Below are 16,613 nucleotides of genomic sequence, written 5' to 3' on the forward strand. Positions count from 1 at the left end.
TAACTTTTTAAAAAATGATTTATTGGACCCAGTGTGTTAGCCTAGTGGTTAAACCCTCATCTTGCACACACCAGGATCCCGTATGGACACCAGTTCGTGTCCTAGCTACTCTGCTTCCCATCCAGGTCCTCCGCTTGTGGAAAGCAGTAGAGGATTGTCCAAGGCCTTGAGACCCCATACCCATGTATGTATAAGACCAGAAAGAAGCTCCTGGCTCCTGGTTTGGATCGGCTCGGCTCTGGCAATTGTGGCCACTTGGGGAGTGAACCAGTGGATGGAAAATCTTTATTTTTGTATCTCCTTCTTTCTGTAATCTCCCTTTCCAATAAAAAATAAATTTTTTTTTAAAGATTTATTTTTATTGCAAAGTCAGATATTCAGAGAAGAAGAGAGACAGAAAGATCCTCCTCACTCCCTAAGTGACCGCAGCTGCCGGTGCTGTGCCAATCCAAAGCCAGGAGCCAGGAACTTCTTCCAGGTTTCCCACTTGGGTGCAGAGTCCCAAAGCTTTGGGCTGTCCTTGACTGCTTTCCCAGGCCACAAGCAGGGAGCTGGATGGGAAGTGGAGCTGCTGGGATCAGAACCGGTGCCCACATGGGATCCCGGCACACTCCAGGCAAGCACTTCAGCCACTAGGCCACACCGCTGGGCCTGGTAAAAAAAAAAAAAAAATCAAATATATATATATTAATTGTCCATATTCTGGCTCACTGCCAATGAAGCCACAATGTCCAGGGTTGATCCAGGACAAAGCCAGGAGTTACAACTTAAACTGGGAATCTGACCTGGGTGGTCAGCAGGTGCCGAAACATTTGGGTCATCTTCCACTGCTTTTCCCAGGCCATTAACAGGAAGCTGGATCTGATGTGGAGCAACTTGGACATAGCTGGCACCTGTATGAGATGCTAGAATCAGACATCTACAACACTGCAAAATCCTTTCTGCTGGCTATTTTGAAATATATAGTACACAGTTTCTAGCTTAATCACTCTACTGTGTAGTTGAATACTAAAACTTATTCCTCCTCTCTCTCTATTATTTGTTACAATAGATTCTTCCTTCTTAAACCGTGTAATTGACCTCTGGGATATCATCTTGATTTTCCCACTTGCTTTGGGTCCTCCGTTTCACTCTAACTTGTAGGCTTTTTTTTTTTTCCATTTAAAATCTCTAACTCTCTGACCACCTACACCCCAAAATGTCACCAAGGCTCAGTTCTGTGGTCTGTTTAAGTTCACATGCTAGGACATCTTAACATATCTTTATGCTACTGACTGAAATGTGTATATGTGGCCTTGATATTTTCCCCCAACTCCAAATAAGAATAGCCATTAATTAATATCTTTATATGAATGTCCAATTAACTGACATCTCAAATTTAAGATGTATAGACTGAATTTTTTATATTGTCCTTTGTATCTAGTTATCCTTTAGTCTTTTCTTTTTTAAAAGTTTTTGTTTGTTTTTGTTTAATGCAAGAGCAGTTTTAGAATCAGAACAAAATTAAGAGGAAGGTACAGAGTTATCCTATATAACTCCTACTCCCAAAAAAGCTCTATTACTTCCCCATAACAGTTGGCAACTCTGTCCTTCCATTTATTCAGGTCAAAACCTCAACATCATTTTTGACTTCTCAAGTAAAAGATCTTTGACATTTCCATATTCAGTTTAATTCATGTCAGCTTTACCTTGAAAATAATTCATTGCGTGACTATTTTTCTTCAGCACCAGAACTGTAGTCCTAGTCATTCACAGTAGTTCCTTACTAATCTCTCATTGCCTGCCCTGTTCTTCTATAATATCTAGTCCACAGGCAACTGAAGTTACCTCATTTTAAAAATAAACTACTACACCAGGCAGTAGCTTTCGGTTAAGATGCTGATTAAGATGCCCACATCCGAGGGCCAGTATTGTGGCATAGCACATAGAGCAACTCTTTGTTACAGTGGCATCCCATGTGGGTTCTGGTTCATGTCCTGACTGTTTCACTTCCAATGCAGCTCTGCTGATGGCCTGGGAAAGGCAGCACAGAATGGGCCAAGTATTTGGGTTCTGGCCACCCATACAGAAGACTTCAATGAAGTTCTTAACTCCTGAATTTGGCGGCCAAGTGCTAACTGCTGGGGCTGTTTAAGGAGTGAACCAGCAAATAGAAATGTTCTGGGAAAGCAATGGAAGATGACCCAAACCTTTGGGCCCCTGTACCCATGTGGAAGACCCAGAAGACACTACTGGCTTCAAACAGGCTCAGCTCTGGCTGTTGCTGACATTTGGGAGTGAACCAAGTTTTTTTTTTTTTTTTTCCTTCTTAAGGATACTAAATGCAGTGTCCTAGATTGTATCCTGGAAAAGAAAAAAAGTACAAGTGGAAAAACTGGTAAAATCTGAGTATAGTCTGGAGTCAGCTTAATGTATTGGTATTAAATCTTACATTTGTCTTGACAAATGTAACACACTTATGCAAGATGTTACTTAACCCAGGTTCTCTCTCTCTTTTTTTTTTTTACTTTTGATGTTTACACAGTTGACCACAGTGAGAAGAGTCGAGAATCAGGGGAAAGTGGATGGGATCATTGTTTGCAAATTTTCTTTCTTCTTCTGTATCTGGGGAAAGGGTGAGGTTAGAGGAGAAGCCACAACCAGCCTCCCACATGTCTCAGTACCTGGGGTTGGAAAACAGCCACCTGATACCATCCCAGGATCCCTGATGTGGAGCACGTGCCACGGGTTCTGTTCAGGTGGTATTGATTGTTCTGAAATGCTGTCGATCTTATCGATCCAAGGATAAGAAAATCGTTGCAAGGTCCATTAGCTGACTTAGTGCACCTTAGAGTCTCCACTTGCCCAGATACTGGATGTCAACGTTTGGGTCGGGTAGTTGACCAATTTGTTCTGCTCTCCTTCCTCTGCTGTGGCACTAGATGTCCTCTTTAGGTCCCAATGAGCTGCCATAGCCTCCATTTGCATCTGGGCATGCTGTCCACTGCACCATCTTAGCCACTGAGGAGGCCAGTTCTGACACATGTACTCCACAGTCAGACCACAGATCGTGTGGTTCTTCTCGTGGCTGGAGTTCTGAGTCCAGTGGTTCAGTTTGTGGGATCCCCAAAGAAACTTTGTCTGACTTGACTCAGACTTGACTCTTTCGTGTGTTAGCCAGTACAAGTACAACTTGCTAGTAATATATTAGTATTAAAATCTTACATATGTTTTGACATGTGAGATGTCGCTTAACCCAGTTTCTTTTAATATTATATTGGAATTCTGTGTAGTATTTTTAAAATATATACATCTAAGATTTTTCCAACTAACGTTTATTTTTAAGGAAATAAGAGCAGAAAACACATGCACAATGAGAAAAGCCCAGAGCCAGAAGAGGGTCTTTTTGAAAGAAAATAAAAATTTATAAGTTCTTTGGGTGGGCATTTAGCCTAGCAGTTAAGATCAGTCTGTCTCCTGTGTGGGTAGGAGAGGACTTAGTGCTCGGGCCATCATCTGCTTCTTACCAGTTCACAGGAAGATGAGTTGCAAATAAGGTGAGACTTAGTCGGAGGTACTCCAGCATGTGGTGTCCGCCACAATGCCCAGTCCTTTCCAGAATGTTTAATCAACATAGCAGTCCCATATAACCCAAATCAAGATTCTCACATTCTAAACCAATGTACCTCTGTCTAGTGCCTGGCTCTAGTTCCTGGCTCCAGTTTCCTCCTAATGCTGGTTTCTGGAGTTAGCAGTCAGGACTGAAATAACTGGATTCCTGCTACCCTAGAGTGGGAGTCCTGGAACCGTTCCCAGTTTCTTGCATTGGCTGGGCCCCGTGCCAGCAAATGCCCACGTTTGGAAAGTGAACCAAGTATTTGCTCCCACTAAAATGATTTTTCTCCAAATCCTGCTTACAAGTCTTACTACGTAGAATTCAAAGCCTTGCCCTGATTATGGCTTCAAGGCTTTGCCCAGACTGTCCCCCACCTCCTAATCTGCCTGCTTTCTTTTTCTGGATGATTTTCTTTCAAATATTGTCAATAGGAGACCTATTGACCTTACTGTTCTCCCTTGAACTTACTGTTCTCACTACTGCTCTTTCCCCAGAAATTTTTTTGCATCAAGTTTTGTGCCCATTGTCATCAGAGCGCTCCTCACTAACCATCTTATCTAGAATAGAGACTTGGCATCATTTGTTCAGTGTATGCATACAATTCATTGATTTTTACTTTTTAGAAAATGCAGAGTTGTGATTGTCACAACCTAATTTTAAAACACATGTCTATATATATGTCTGTTCTTTTTCCTGCTTTATTGTTCAATTTTTCATTGTATGGCTATACAAGGATCATTTAAACATAAGTTGATGATATTTTGATTATCACAAATCATGCCCGTATAAAGATTCATGTATACGGTTTTGTAGATTATGTTTTAATTTCTCTCAAATAGATTCTAGGGAGAGGTCAGGGAGTTTTTATTGCCCCTAACCTTTAGTATTCTAGGGATACGATATAATTCATTTGCTAAAATGAAGTTATGATGGCAATAGGGTTTTTTGAGGTAAGGATTAATGGTTTAGTTTATTATTCCAAGGGGAATAGTGAAGATTGCTGATCAAGGGCAACTGAAAGAAATTTAAATGGTGTAGAGATTCCCACTGGAATTGAGAAAGTTTTATCTTTGTAGTTCTGAGAATTTCTTAGATATTTTGAGCAGTTTGGTAGACGTCTTTTGAGCTCAAAGGACAATTAGTTCACAATGAGGGTGTGTAGGCTTTAAGCAAAGGAGGTTGTGGTTAGGGTATGGTTATGATAAGGTTCTAATAGGGTTGGTTTGAGGTTGAAGATATTGCAGATTTTCTACATAGACATTTATGACTGAGGCTTTTTTATAGGAAGTAGAGAATGAGATTATCTAAAGCAAAATTTGACATGCAATGGGAAAAATGACTACATGTTAATTAGTAAGTAATAGCTAATAAGAGCACTTTATGGCAGAGTTGGCTTATTGTGGTTTGCACACCAACTCTGTCCTGCTGCCTGTTTTTGCAAGTAAAGATTTATTGTACATAGTCATGGTTATTTACGTATGGATGGTCTCTGTTGTCATGCGCCATTTGTAGAGTTGAAATGGATATTTAGGTCCATAAGGCCTAAAATTTTTATTAGTTGGCCTTTTAAGAAAAAAGATGACCAATCCTTCTGTGAGTCCTGAATTAGCAGGTGTATGAAGACTACCATCAGCTCTAGGCTGGGAAAAAATGAACAGTGAAGCAACTCTATGGACTTGATAAGACTTTTCCCCCAATCCCAGACTGAAATTCAGATTCTTCGGAGAGGAGGTTATAGCTATCACAGGAACACATGGCTTAAAATTGGCAAAAAATACTTGAGAGAGAACTTTAGGAAGAACTGTCAGAAAAAGAGGAGAATTTGGATTAAGGGCACAGATAGAGTTGGTCTTTGATAACCTCGGGTTCTTATACTGAATTTAAAAAAAAAAAAGGATTGGTATGCTGCTTCCTGCTTGTTTTCAGTGGTCCTGTAGTGCCCTCTATTGACAGATTTAAGATTGTGTCAACTGGCAAAGAAATGAAGGGTCTAGCCCTAACAACAGGAAGGAAAGCAGAATATAGAGTGAAAGACAGCAGAAGTGTTAGCAAACTAGAGAACTGGAAGGCAGACCTTAAGGCCCTGAGAACTGTGGGGTGGCTGGGTCTTGGAGAAAATGAGGTTGTTTCATTTAATCTTGAAGGTGAAAGGAACACTCAGTTTGTTATAGCTGAGCCTCAAGGGTGGAAAAATATAAATTTTTAAGGGTTAGTATGGTGCTGAGTTTCAGTCCGTTTTAATAGTACTTGCCATAAAACTTTTATGAGTTGGGCCCGGCACCATGGCCTAGCAGCTAAAGACCTCACCTTGAAAGCACCGGGATCCCATATGGGCGCTGGTTCTAGTCCCAGCAGCTCCACTTCCCATCCGGCTCCCTGCTTGTGGCCTGGGAAAGCAGTCAAGGATGGCCCAAAGCCTTGGGACCCTGCACCCGCATGGGAGACCTAGAGGAAGTTCCTGGCTCCTGCCTTAGGATCAGCACAGCACCAGCTGTTGCAGTCACTTGACGGAAGATCATCCCCTCTGTCTCTCCTCCTCTCTGTGTATCTGACTTTGTAATAAAAATAAATAAATCTTTAAAAAAAGTTTTGTGAGTTCATTTATTATGTGTAAGGGTAATTTTTAATGAAAAATTCTTAAATTTAAAACTTACACCTGGGTGACTTTACAGTGCATTTATGTATGATAATTAATTATATGTGGGTATGATAAAAGCAGTTGATCTTTGTATATAGAAGCAAGTGATAAAGTTGACTCATTTCCCATCCCGGTCCCCAGTGCCAGCCTCTGAAGAGCTTAGTCAATATCAGATTTTTGTAGGAGGGATAGAAGGATTGCTTTCATTGTGGAAATTATTCCAAAATGAGAGTAAAAGTCTTTTTAGTGATTTAGTAATTTGCTTATAATTTGTTTTATTTTAGATTCTAATATGAAATTACATATGAATAATTGTGTCAGTTAAAATTAGCCTTGTTTTTTCCTACTTTATTTTATGAAAAGCTATGATAGTTTTTTTAATTACAAAAGAGTAAAAATTATCTGTTCTTAAGCACAAGTAAAATGTCTGAATTCCAACTTCATTGGTGAAATTAATCTTTTAAATTCCACATGCTTAGTTTTTTTTTTCTCCTCTTTCCTTAATTCACTTTCTATTTTAAAGAACCAACACCGAGGAGTAGATCAAGTAATTAAAGCTGTGAGAAAAATCTGTAGTGCTCTAGATGGTGTGGAGACTCCTGCCATTACAGAGTCGGTGAAGAAGCTTAAAAGAGCAGTTAATCTTCCAAGGAGCAGAAGTTCTGAAGTAAGTGTTTTTAGTAATTGCCATTCTATTATATGCAAGTATATGCTTAAGTGAGCGTCTGTCATTTACACTGGGAAATTTTGCCTTCTGCTGGGCAAATTTTAGCATTTTAACTTTGACTTTTTAAATTTTTAGTAAATTATTTGAGAGACAGAATGAGCTCACGTTTGCTGATGCACTCCCCATAATAGCTAGATTGGTGAACTCAATCAGGACTCCCAGTCTATATTAGCATGAAGCAGTAGTCAGGAGTCCAAATTGAGTGTCACAGCCAGATGTTGTCATATGGACAATGGTCTCTTAACTGACAAACTATTAGTACAGATACCAGTGTGGTGACTTTTACTTTTGAGTTGATCACTTCTTTAGTTAGGTCGAGGATCTCTTAGTTTGGAGATGGACCATATTGGAAGAGCTTTGTGAGTTTCTAGCTAAGTTGGTTTGACGTTCAGAGATAGAAACTGAACTTGGAAGAGCTGGAGAGTTAGCTGCCACTTACCCCTCTGGATGGAAATATCGATTGCCAGTCGGGGAGTTCTTCAGGCCATCTCCCTTTCCTGTGAAAGCACCAAGACACCTGCGCAGCAGAGGCTTTTCCCCTTGCAAGCGGCCAGGTAGCCCCTCTGCTTATTAGAAGCTGTTGCTTCTAATGAAAGCCATACCTTCTGGTGTTTCCATGGAGATTTTATGGATGTTTGCATCTGTAGCAGAAGGATGAAAGAAAAGGTAGATCTCATAAGTCAGGTTTAAAGTAAGGTAAAGTTATGTTACTTAGACTATATTCATTTTTACTGAGATCCTATCTATGTTATATGGCAATTTTTGTTGCTCTTCTTGTATGCCTCTTTTTAGAAATTAATATATATGAAATTTTTCTGCTATCCTTGTCCTAATGTTATATGAGGCATTTATTCATTTTACTCAGTAGATAAAAGTAGTAGAGTAGGTGGCAGAGGAGTTTAACTTAAATAATTGGTAAGAGCCTTTTTGAGTCATTAATAAGAGTTCTAGATTTTTTAAAGGATATCCTTTTGCAATTATAGAGCAACTAATGAGAAATAAAATATTAGCATTTTTATCACTTGTGTTTCAAGTTAACAAGGCAGACAAATTGTAGCAATTTTCAGTTCTAATTTTCTTGATGCTAAAAATCATGCTTACCTGGTTTGGGATTTTTTCTCTTTGCATTCTTCACTGTTAGCTTCATTCCAATGCAACAGTGCAGTTTGTACTGAGAAGGGTTTCTGTGAGACAGCATTTAATTAACGTTTTATATTGTATGACTTGTTTGACTGATGTTTCCATCTGTGCAGGTGACTTCATTGTCTGGCGGGGACAGTAACAAGAGTTCGGCTGGAGGTATGTCTTTAAATTCGTTAAATTTTTGCATTATTATTGCTTCTGCATAATATAACATAATTAGCTTTTTTTTTTATATGTAGGTTCATTAAATCCTGAGAGTCCCATTCAAGTGAGCATGGACCAGTTAACTACAGCAATTTATGATCTTCTCAGACTCCATGCCAGTTCTGGCAGGAGCCCTGCAGACCTTGCCCAAAATTCTAGGAACACCAAGGAAGCATGGACAACAACAGAACAGCTCCAGTTTACTATTTTTGCTGCACACGGAATATCAAGTAACTGGGTATCAAAGTAAGTAACTGTTCAGAAGAAAATATGAAAGTTTAAGTGTCAGGAAGCACTGTTATCTTGGTGCTTAGATGGATATACAAGAATCCTTTTTTTTAAAGGCATCCATTTTTATATGAAAGGCAAAATTACAGAAAGAGGAGGGGTGACAGATTTTCTTTCTTTCTTTCTTTTTTTTTTTAATTTATTTATTTTTATTACAAAGTCAGAGGAGGAGAGACAGAGAGGAAGATCTTCCGTCCAATGATTCACTCCCCAAGTGACAACGGCCCGTTCTGTGCTGATCCTAAGACAGGAGGCAGGAACTTCCTCCAGTTCTCCCACGCGGGTGCAAGGTCCCAAGGCTTTGGGCCATCCTCGACTGCTTTCCCAGGCCACAAGCAGGGAGCTGGATGGGAAGTGGAGCTGCTGGGACTAGAACCAGCGCCCATATGGGATCACGGTGCTTTCAAGGCGAGGTCTTTAGCTGCTAGGCCACTGTGCCAGGCCCAGGCAGAGAGATTTTCTATCTGCTGGTTCACTCCCCAAGTGGTCGCAATGGCTGAAGCTGAGCCACTCTGAAGCCAGGAGCCAGTAATTTCTTCCAGGTCTCCCTAATGGATGCAAGAACTTAAGCCTTCCTCGACTGCTTTCCCAGGCCACAAGCAACAAGCTGGATCAGAAGTGCAACAACCAGGACTTGAACACATGCCCATATGGGATGCCAGCACTGCAGGAGGACGTTTAGCCTACTACACTATGGCAACAACCCAATAATCACTTTTGTGGGGCAGATATTCATGTTACAGTACCTGGTTGAACCCTATCTCCCTGCTTCTGATCTAGTTTTCTGCTGATGTGCATCCTGGATGATCAGCTGATGGTACAAGTGCTTCAGTCCCTGACACTAACAGGGAGATTCAGATTAAGTTCTGCACTTATTTATTTAGCTTGCTCAGAAATGGCTTTTGTGGGTATTTGAGGATAGAAATTTTTTTTTAAGATTTATTTTATTTTTATGGAAAGGTGGATATACAGAGAGGAAGATATTCCGCCTGATGATTCACTCCCTAAGTGGCTGCAACAGCTGGAGCTGAGCCAATGCGAAGCCAGGAGCCTCTTCCAGGTCTCCCATGCGGATGTAGGGTCCCAAAGCATTGGGCCGTCCTTGACTGCTTTTCCAAGCCACGAGCAGGAAGCTGGATGGAAAGTGGAGCTGCCGCGATTAGAACCAGTGCCCATATGGGATCCCAGGCGTGCAAGGCGAGGACCTTAACCACTACACCATCATGCCATCCTTTCTTTTCCCTTTCCTTTTCCTTTCCTTTTTGCTTTCCTTTTTGTCTGTCCTTTTTTTTTTTTAAGATTTTTCTTGGTGGGCCCAGAGCAATAGCCTAGTGGCTGGAGTCCTCGTCTTACATGTGCTGGGACCCCACGTGGACACTGGCTCATGTCCCAGTTGCTCTGCTTCCCATCCAGTTCCCTGCTTGTGGCCTGGGAAAGGATGGCCCAAAGCCTTGGGACCCTGCATCAACATGGGAGACCCAGAATAAGGTTCCTGGCTTCTGGATTCAGATCAACTCAGCTCTGGACACTGTGGCCACTTGGGGAGTAAATCAGCAGATGGGAGATCTTTCTCTCTGTATCTGCTTCTCTATGTATATCCTCCTTTCCAAGAAAAATAAATGAATCTTTTAAAAATAAGTTTTCTTTGTTTTTACAAAAATTGCAGATATTTTAAGTTGTTCAAATAAAACCTATCTGAATATACACAAAAGGTAGGAAACTTAAAAGAAGAAATTATGCTAATTAATAAATGAATTTCAGACTGTTCTTTTTTTCTTCTTTTTTCTTTTTTTTTTTTTTATTGATTACATTGCATTATGTGACACAGTTTTATAGGCACTGGGATTCCCCTCGCCCCTCCCCAACCCCCCCACTCCCTCCCCCCGTGGTGGATTCCTCCACCTTGCTGCCTTACCACAGTTGAAATTCAGTTGAGATTCTTTCATTGCAAGCATCTACCAAGCATAGAGTCCAGTATCTTATTGTCCAAGACTGCTATTTTTTTCTACTTTTCCTGTGGAACTGGGGAAATTTGAAAACAGAGCTGAATGGCACTAGACTTCTGGATGTTTTCCCCATTCATTTTTAGTTTAGCACTTTATAATTTATTTATTACTAAGCTTTTAGTTTTATTTATTTGAAAGACAGAGGGAGAGATAAGAGAGAGTTTTTTAGTTTGCTAAATCACTCCCCAAATGCCTGCAATAACAGTGGCTAAGCCAGGAACTCTGTCCAGGTTTCCCAAGTGCGCGTGCCATTGTACACTGCCTCCCAGATGCTAGCAAGAAGCTGGATTGCAAGTAGAGGCAGGATTTGATCCCACACTCTGATATGAGATGTAGAAATCACAAGTAATGACTTCATCTGTTGTATGGAAATGTCCCTTATATTAAATTTTTAATGTGATCTTTTCATTATAAATTATTTTTTCTTTAATCAGTGGTATAAAAGCATAGCAATTGTGAGGATTTGTATCATGGTGTAGTGGTGTATCATGGTGTAGTGGGTAAAGCTGGGCTGGTATGAAGCCTGGAGACAGGATCTCCTGGATATCCCGTGTGGATGCAGAGGCTCAAGAGCTTGGGTCCTCCTGCATTAGTTTCCCAGGCTATTAGCAGGAATCTTGTCAGAAGTGGAGCTGCTGGGACTCCAACTGGCACCACAGGGGGAGGCTTACTTGCTATTTTGCCACAGCACTAGCCCACAAAAAATAGCAACACTATTATTAAAGAACAGATATCCAAAAAACAGTCATAATGAATATGGAAACAAAACTAGTAAAATGAAATAAATAAGGGCAAATGTAATAAAATTGAGGAAATTGCCAAGGATAGTTATTTTGTGATCCCAAAAGATTTAAAACATTAAGATTTAACAGTAACCTAGGGCCTGGCATGGTAACCTTGTGGCTAAATCTTTCCCCTGCATCTGCTAGGATCCCGTATAGGACCTGGTTCATATCCTAGCTGCTCCACTTCCTATCCAGCTCCCTGCTTGTGGCCTGGGAAAGCAGTCAAGGATGACCCAAAACCTTGGGACCCTGTACCGATGTGGGAGACCCAGAAGAAGCTCCTGGCTCCTGACTTTGGAGAGGCTCATCCCCAGCCGTTTTAGCTACTTGGGGGAGTGAACCAGCAGATTGAAGAGCTTTCTCTTTGTATCTCCTTTTTCTGTAGAATGACCTTTATAATAAAAAAAAAATTTTTAAAGTTTACTTAGCATATATGAACAGAAACAGAGTAATGTGTTATCCCCACAGTAAGATTATTAGTAGGATATAATTATTTTTAACTTGTTGTTGTTGTTGTTGTTGTTTTTGTTTAACTCCCCAACTGCCTACAACAGTTAGAGCGAGGAGGCCAAGCTAAAGCCATGAGCCAGAAACTCCATTCACGTCTCCCATGTAGGTGGCAGGGATCCACTTATTTGAGTGAGCACCTGCTTTCTACCAGGGTGTACATTTGCAGCAAGTTGAACTTGAAAGTAGAACCAGGACTAGAATGCAGGCACTCTGGTGTGTGGTGCAAGAGTCCCAAGTAGTATTTAACCCCTAGGTCAAACACCTGCTACAGAATACAGTTCTGTTGTTCCTAAGGCTCTTAATTGTATGTGACTAGCTCTGTGCTTGTGGAAGTTGGAGCCAAGTCACTAATGTCTGATAAGAATACAACAGCACCTGTCACCATGGTAGGAAGCCTCCCAACAGAGAAGGAAGCTCAATGAAAGTCAGGCCTATGCACGATTTAAATATGCTTAGCTATTTCTCTGACTTAGTAAAGAAAAATGATGCCTAAAGAGTAACATTTATATTCCTTTTCTCTGGGATTCATCTAAAAACGAATACTTTGTTTGATGTTATTCAACTAAAACCTAAAGCCAAATACATTATGGTGCCCCTATAGACTGGAATCTGCTGCAAATGTTCCTCCTGTTATTCCTTTTGATGTGTCTGTTCTCTGTTCTCATAAAATTTGAAATGATCAAAATTTACATGAATTTTTAAAAATTTATTTTTATTACAAAGTCAGATATACAGAGAGAAAGAGAAACAGAGGAAGATCTTCCATTCAATGATTCACTCCCCAAGTATCTACAATGACTGGAACTGACCCAATCCAAAGCCAGGAGCCCTGAGCCTCTTCCAGGTCTCCCATTCAGGTACAGGGTCCCAAGGTTTGGGCTGTCCTTGATTGCTTTCCCAGGCCACAATCAGGGAGCTGGATGGGAAGTGAAGCAGCCAGGACACGAACCGATGTCCATATGGGATCCCAGCGCATTCAAGACAAGGACTTTAGCTGCTAGGCCATGGTGCTGGGCCCTAGATGAATTTCTAAAGATTGAAATGAATTAGGGGCCTGGCATGGTGGTGCAATAGGGTAATCTTCAGACTATAAGTGTTGACATGCAGTGGGTGCGCCTGTTCCAGCCTTGGCTGCTCCACTTCCGATTCAGCTCTTTGCTTATGGCCTGGGAAAGCAGCAGATTAGACCCAGTTGCTTTGGCCCCTGCAGTCACAGTCACATAGGACACTTGGAGGAAGCTCTTGGCTCCCAGCTTCGGTTCCACCCAGGCTCTGGCGATTGTAGCCATTTGGGGAGTGAATCAGGGTATGAAAACCTCTATTTCTTTCTCTGTAACTCTGACTGTCCAAGTAAAATACATAAATCTTTTTAAAAAATGAAATGAATAGTGGTCAAATTTTGTCAGATTTTAACCATTTTGAAAGAATTAACATTGTATACTTGTATTTGTTAGCTAACTTATATTATCAAGACAGAAATACAATTAAAATCTTTTTTTTTTTTTTCAGTTACGAAAAATACTATTTGATGTGCTCTCTGTCTCACAACGGAAAGGATCTTTTTAAACCTATTCAATCAAAGAAGGTTGGCACTTATAAAAATTTCTTCTATCTTATTAAATGGGATGAACTGTAAGTGAACTTTTTGGCCTTCTAATTCTTTGAGTGTACCCTATTCTTTTTTCCGTGGATTTTAGCACTGCTTACGTTGAAGTTCATTAAGTTGTCTAATCGATGTCTTAAGGTTTCTTCTAGATATGATTCTGTAAAATAGATAGAAATTCTCATTAAAATGTCAGATAATGCTTTTAACTCTGTATATTAGTACCTTGCAAAAATATGCCATTAATTCTCTTTGGCAAGTGAAAAATGTAAATTTATTTGTAAAAGATTCTAGCATGCTGATATAACATTGCTTAGTATTTTTTTCAGTAACACTATATAAGACTCTTTATTCTTGATTAACATATATCCAAGAAAATTAAAACCTAATGATCTTAAATTAATGTAAAACATGATATTATACACTATGAATTATTCTATTTTGTTTTTCAACTAAGGGAACTGTATCATTACTTTATACAGCTAGACAGTTGTACAACTTTTCACTATTCCACTTTTATTAAATGCTGCTCTGTTTTCCTTTATTATTTAAAATTACAAAAATGTCTGAAAGCAATTAAATAATACAAAAATTTTTAACAGCTTAAAATTTATTAGAGTAGGCATTATTGAGTTCATATATTCTTTCAAACTTAAAACAAATCACTGAAATATATAAATATTTGTGTATATATGTGTATGCTTATACCCCTAAACAGAATACTCATTATCATTCTACTAGTTGGTTTGTTAAAGAAATAAAAATGGCCACTGTTATTTTGCCTGGTAATTGACACTATATGTCTTAGGTAAAGATGCTTGCAAAAAGTTATGTTTTGTAATTCTATATTGTTAACAAAATCATTTTTAGTAATACAGGTTAATGAAACTTGATACCTAGTTTTAGGTTACCTCTTATTAAAGATTATTAAGTCAAATAAAGTACTTAACATGCTTTTACTTTAAAGCTTTAAGCTTCATTTTCTAATTTGGCTTTTCCTTCGATGTATTTTCTCTTCCTATAGAATCATTTTTCCCATCCAGATATCACAGTTGCCATTAGAATCACTTCTTCATCTTACCCTTTTTGGAATTTTAAATCAGAACAGTGGAAGTTCTCCTGATTCTAATAAGCTAAGAAAGGGTCCAGAAGTTTTGGGCAGAGTTTCTTTACCTCTTTATGACTTTAAGAAGTAAGTAGAATGGTTGTTTTGATGGATTACTATGGCCATATCTTCACATCAAAACTAAATGGTAACACACATGAGTTAAAGATCTTTGTTTTTCCAGTCTGATAAGAAGAGGTGAGTTCAGAAATACACAACAGAGGAAGCCAAAGTAATTTTCTGTAGGATTGAATGGAAGATTGTCACTATTCAGATTAAAAGCAACAGGCAATGACTATTCAAGAAAAGTACTGTGTTGACCTAATACCATGGTCTTAAAAAATTTCCGTGATAATTCACACAAACGTGCACAAAAAACTCCCAATTTTGTCTATTACCTGCCTTTTTTTTCCCCTGACTCTACTATATTCTTTAATGTTATGGAACACTGCTCATTAATCTCCAAAATCCCCATGTATGTAAAACCCCCTTTTTTTATTGAAGATTTTGTTTGAAAAAGAGAATTACAGAGAAAAGGAGAGATCTTCCAACTGCTGGTTCACTCCCCAAAATGACCTCATCATTGAGGGGAGTGCCAGATCAAAGTCAAGAGTCGAAACTTCTGAGTCTTCCACATGGATGCAGGCGCCCAAGTACTTAGGCTGTGTTCTGCTGCTTTCCCAAGGACCTTACTGGGAGCTATATTGAAAGTTAGAGAAACTGGGACTACAACCAGTACTCAAGAAACTGGGACTAGAACCAGTACTCACAGGGGATCTCAGCACTTCAAGTAGTGACTTGTGCTGTCTAGTTCTTTTCCTTCGCGGGAAAAGAAGTGCTTTTAAATGTGTGATTAAACACTGGATTTACTGCGATAACCAACATATAGCACTCACTGTGTGCTGGGCATTAGTCCTCTTGCCGTACACACACACTTATTCTTCTTACAGCAACTGAGAAGAGTTGTTGTTATGAACCCCTGTTTAATCCGGGAAATAGGTACCTCATAAAGTGCAGAGGTGAGTATTTTTCCACAGCGGAGTTAGCTAGTATAGGTGGAGTTGGATTTGAACCAGACAACCTGGCTCCAGGGTCCGTTCTTAACTATTATCCCATGTTACTCAGACTTATTTTATAAAAATATATTTTATATATTTAATGGTTGGAATACTAACATTTTAAATTCATTGCCATGTGAATCTAGAAAATTATAATTTATAAAATGAAAATTACAGTGTTTTTTTTGTTTTGTTTTTTTATATTCATGAAGATTTCTAACATGTGGAACTAAACTTTTGTATCTTTGGACTTCATCACATATAAATACTCTTCCTGGAACAGCCCCCAGAAAAGGATGCGTCATGGAAAGAATAGTGCTACAGGTAACGGTATTACTGGAAATCTTAGAGAGGCTTCAATTTAGATTTCTGTCTGAATAGTAGATGTTATGATTTGGGTTATTATTAAAGAAACCTACCTTTTTTTAATCTCAGCTCTTCAATTTAAATATCAATATACTATTTCCTATTTCAGAAAAACAAGCAAGCATTCATTCTCCCCAGGCCATAAATTCTATGTGCATTGAGAATTACCAACAGTGACAGTTATTTTCAGCAAAAACCCACAAATCAACAATTTGACATTTAATCAAACCTATGATTGCTAAGAAAAATCAATTAAATCACAGCCGATGTGTAGACAATAATCTTTTTTTTTTTCTAGGTTGATTTTCCTTCTCCTACATTTGATATTATTTATACAGCTCCTCAAGTTGACAAAGGAATGGTACAACAATACAGCTTAGATACACTGGAGAGTGATACAAAAGGGAAACTTCTGGACATTCTTCACAGAGACTCATCACTTGGGTATGCTCCATTTATTCTGTTTTCCCTGAGTATCTCCTACACTGCAAAGCCCAAGTTCAGGAGTTATATTAAATGCCCACTTAAGTTCATGATTAGCAGTGCTCTTGGTGTGGTAAGTTTTCTATTTTAAGAAGTTTTAAG

The 16,613-nt window shown here is 39.2% G+C and overlaps 1 protein-coding gene across 2 annotated transcripts in view; it reads left to right on the forward strand.

Annotated features, from left to right (window-relative positions):
• The window catches only part of PIK3C2A (phosphatidylinositol-4-phosphate 3-kinase catalytic subunit type 2 alpha), a 101,554-nt gene that overhangs the window by 61,665 nt on the left and 23,276 nt on the right, over positions 1–16,613 (forward strand). For both annotated transcript variants that reach the window (XM_040989038.1, XM_040989039.1), the window contains 7 exons: positions 6,757–6,900; positions 8,214–8,259; positions 8,343–8,553; positions 13,406–13,528; positions 14,524–14,691; positions 15,875–15,986; positions 16,327–16,472. In XM_040989038.1, the coding sequence (XP_040844972.1) occupies positions 6,757–6,900; positions 8,214–8,259; positions 8,343–8,553; positions 13,406–13,528; positions 14,524–14,691; positions 15,875–15,986; positions 16,327–16,472 (950 nt within the window). The remainder of the gene's footprint in view (positions 1–6,756; positions 6,901–8,213; positions 8,260–8,342; positions 8,554–13,405; positions 13,529–14,523; positions 14,692–15,874; positions 15,987–16,326; positions 16,473–16,613) is intronic.

This window comes from Ochotona curzoniae, unplaced genomic scaffold, assembly GCF_017591425.1.
Source record: "Ochotona curzoniae isolate NIBS_2020 unplaced genomic scaffold, NIBS_Ocur_1.0 contig_517, whole genome shotgun sequence".
Classification (NCBI taxonomy): domain Eukaryota; kingdom Metazoa; phylum Chordata; class Mammalia; order Lagomorpha; family Ochotonidae; genus Ochotona; species Ochotona curzoniae.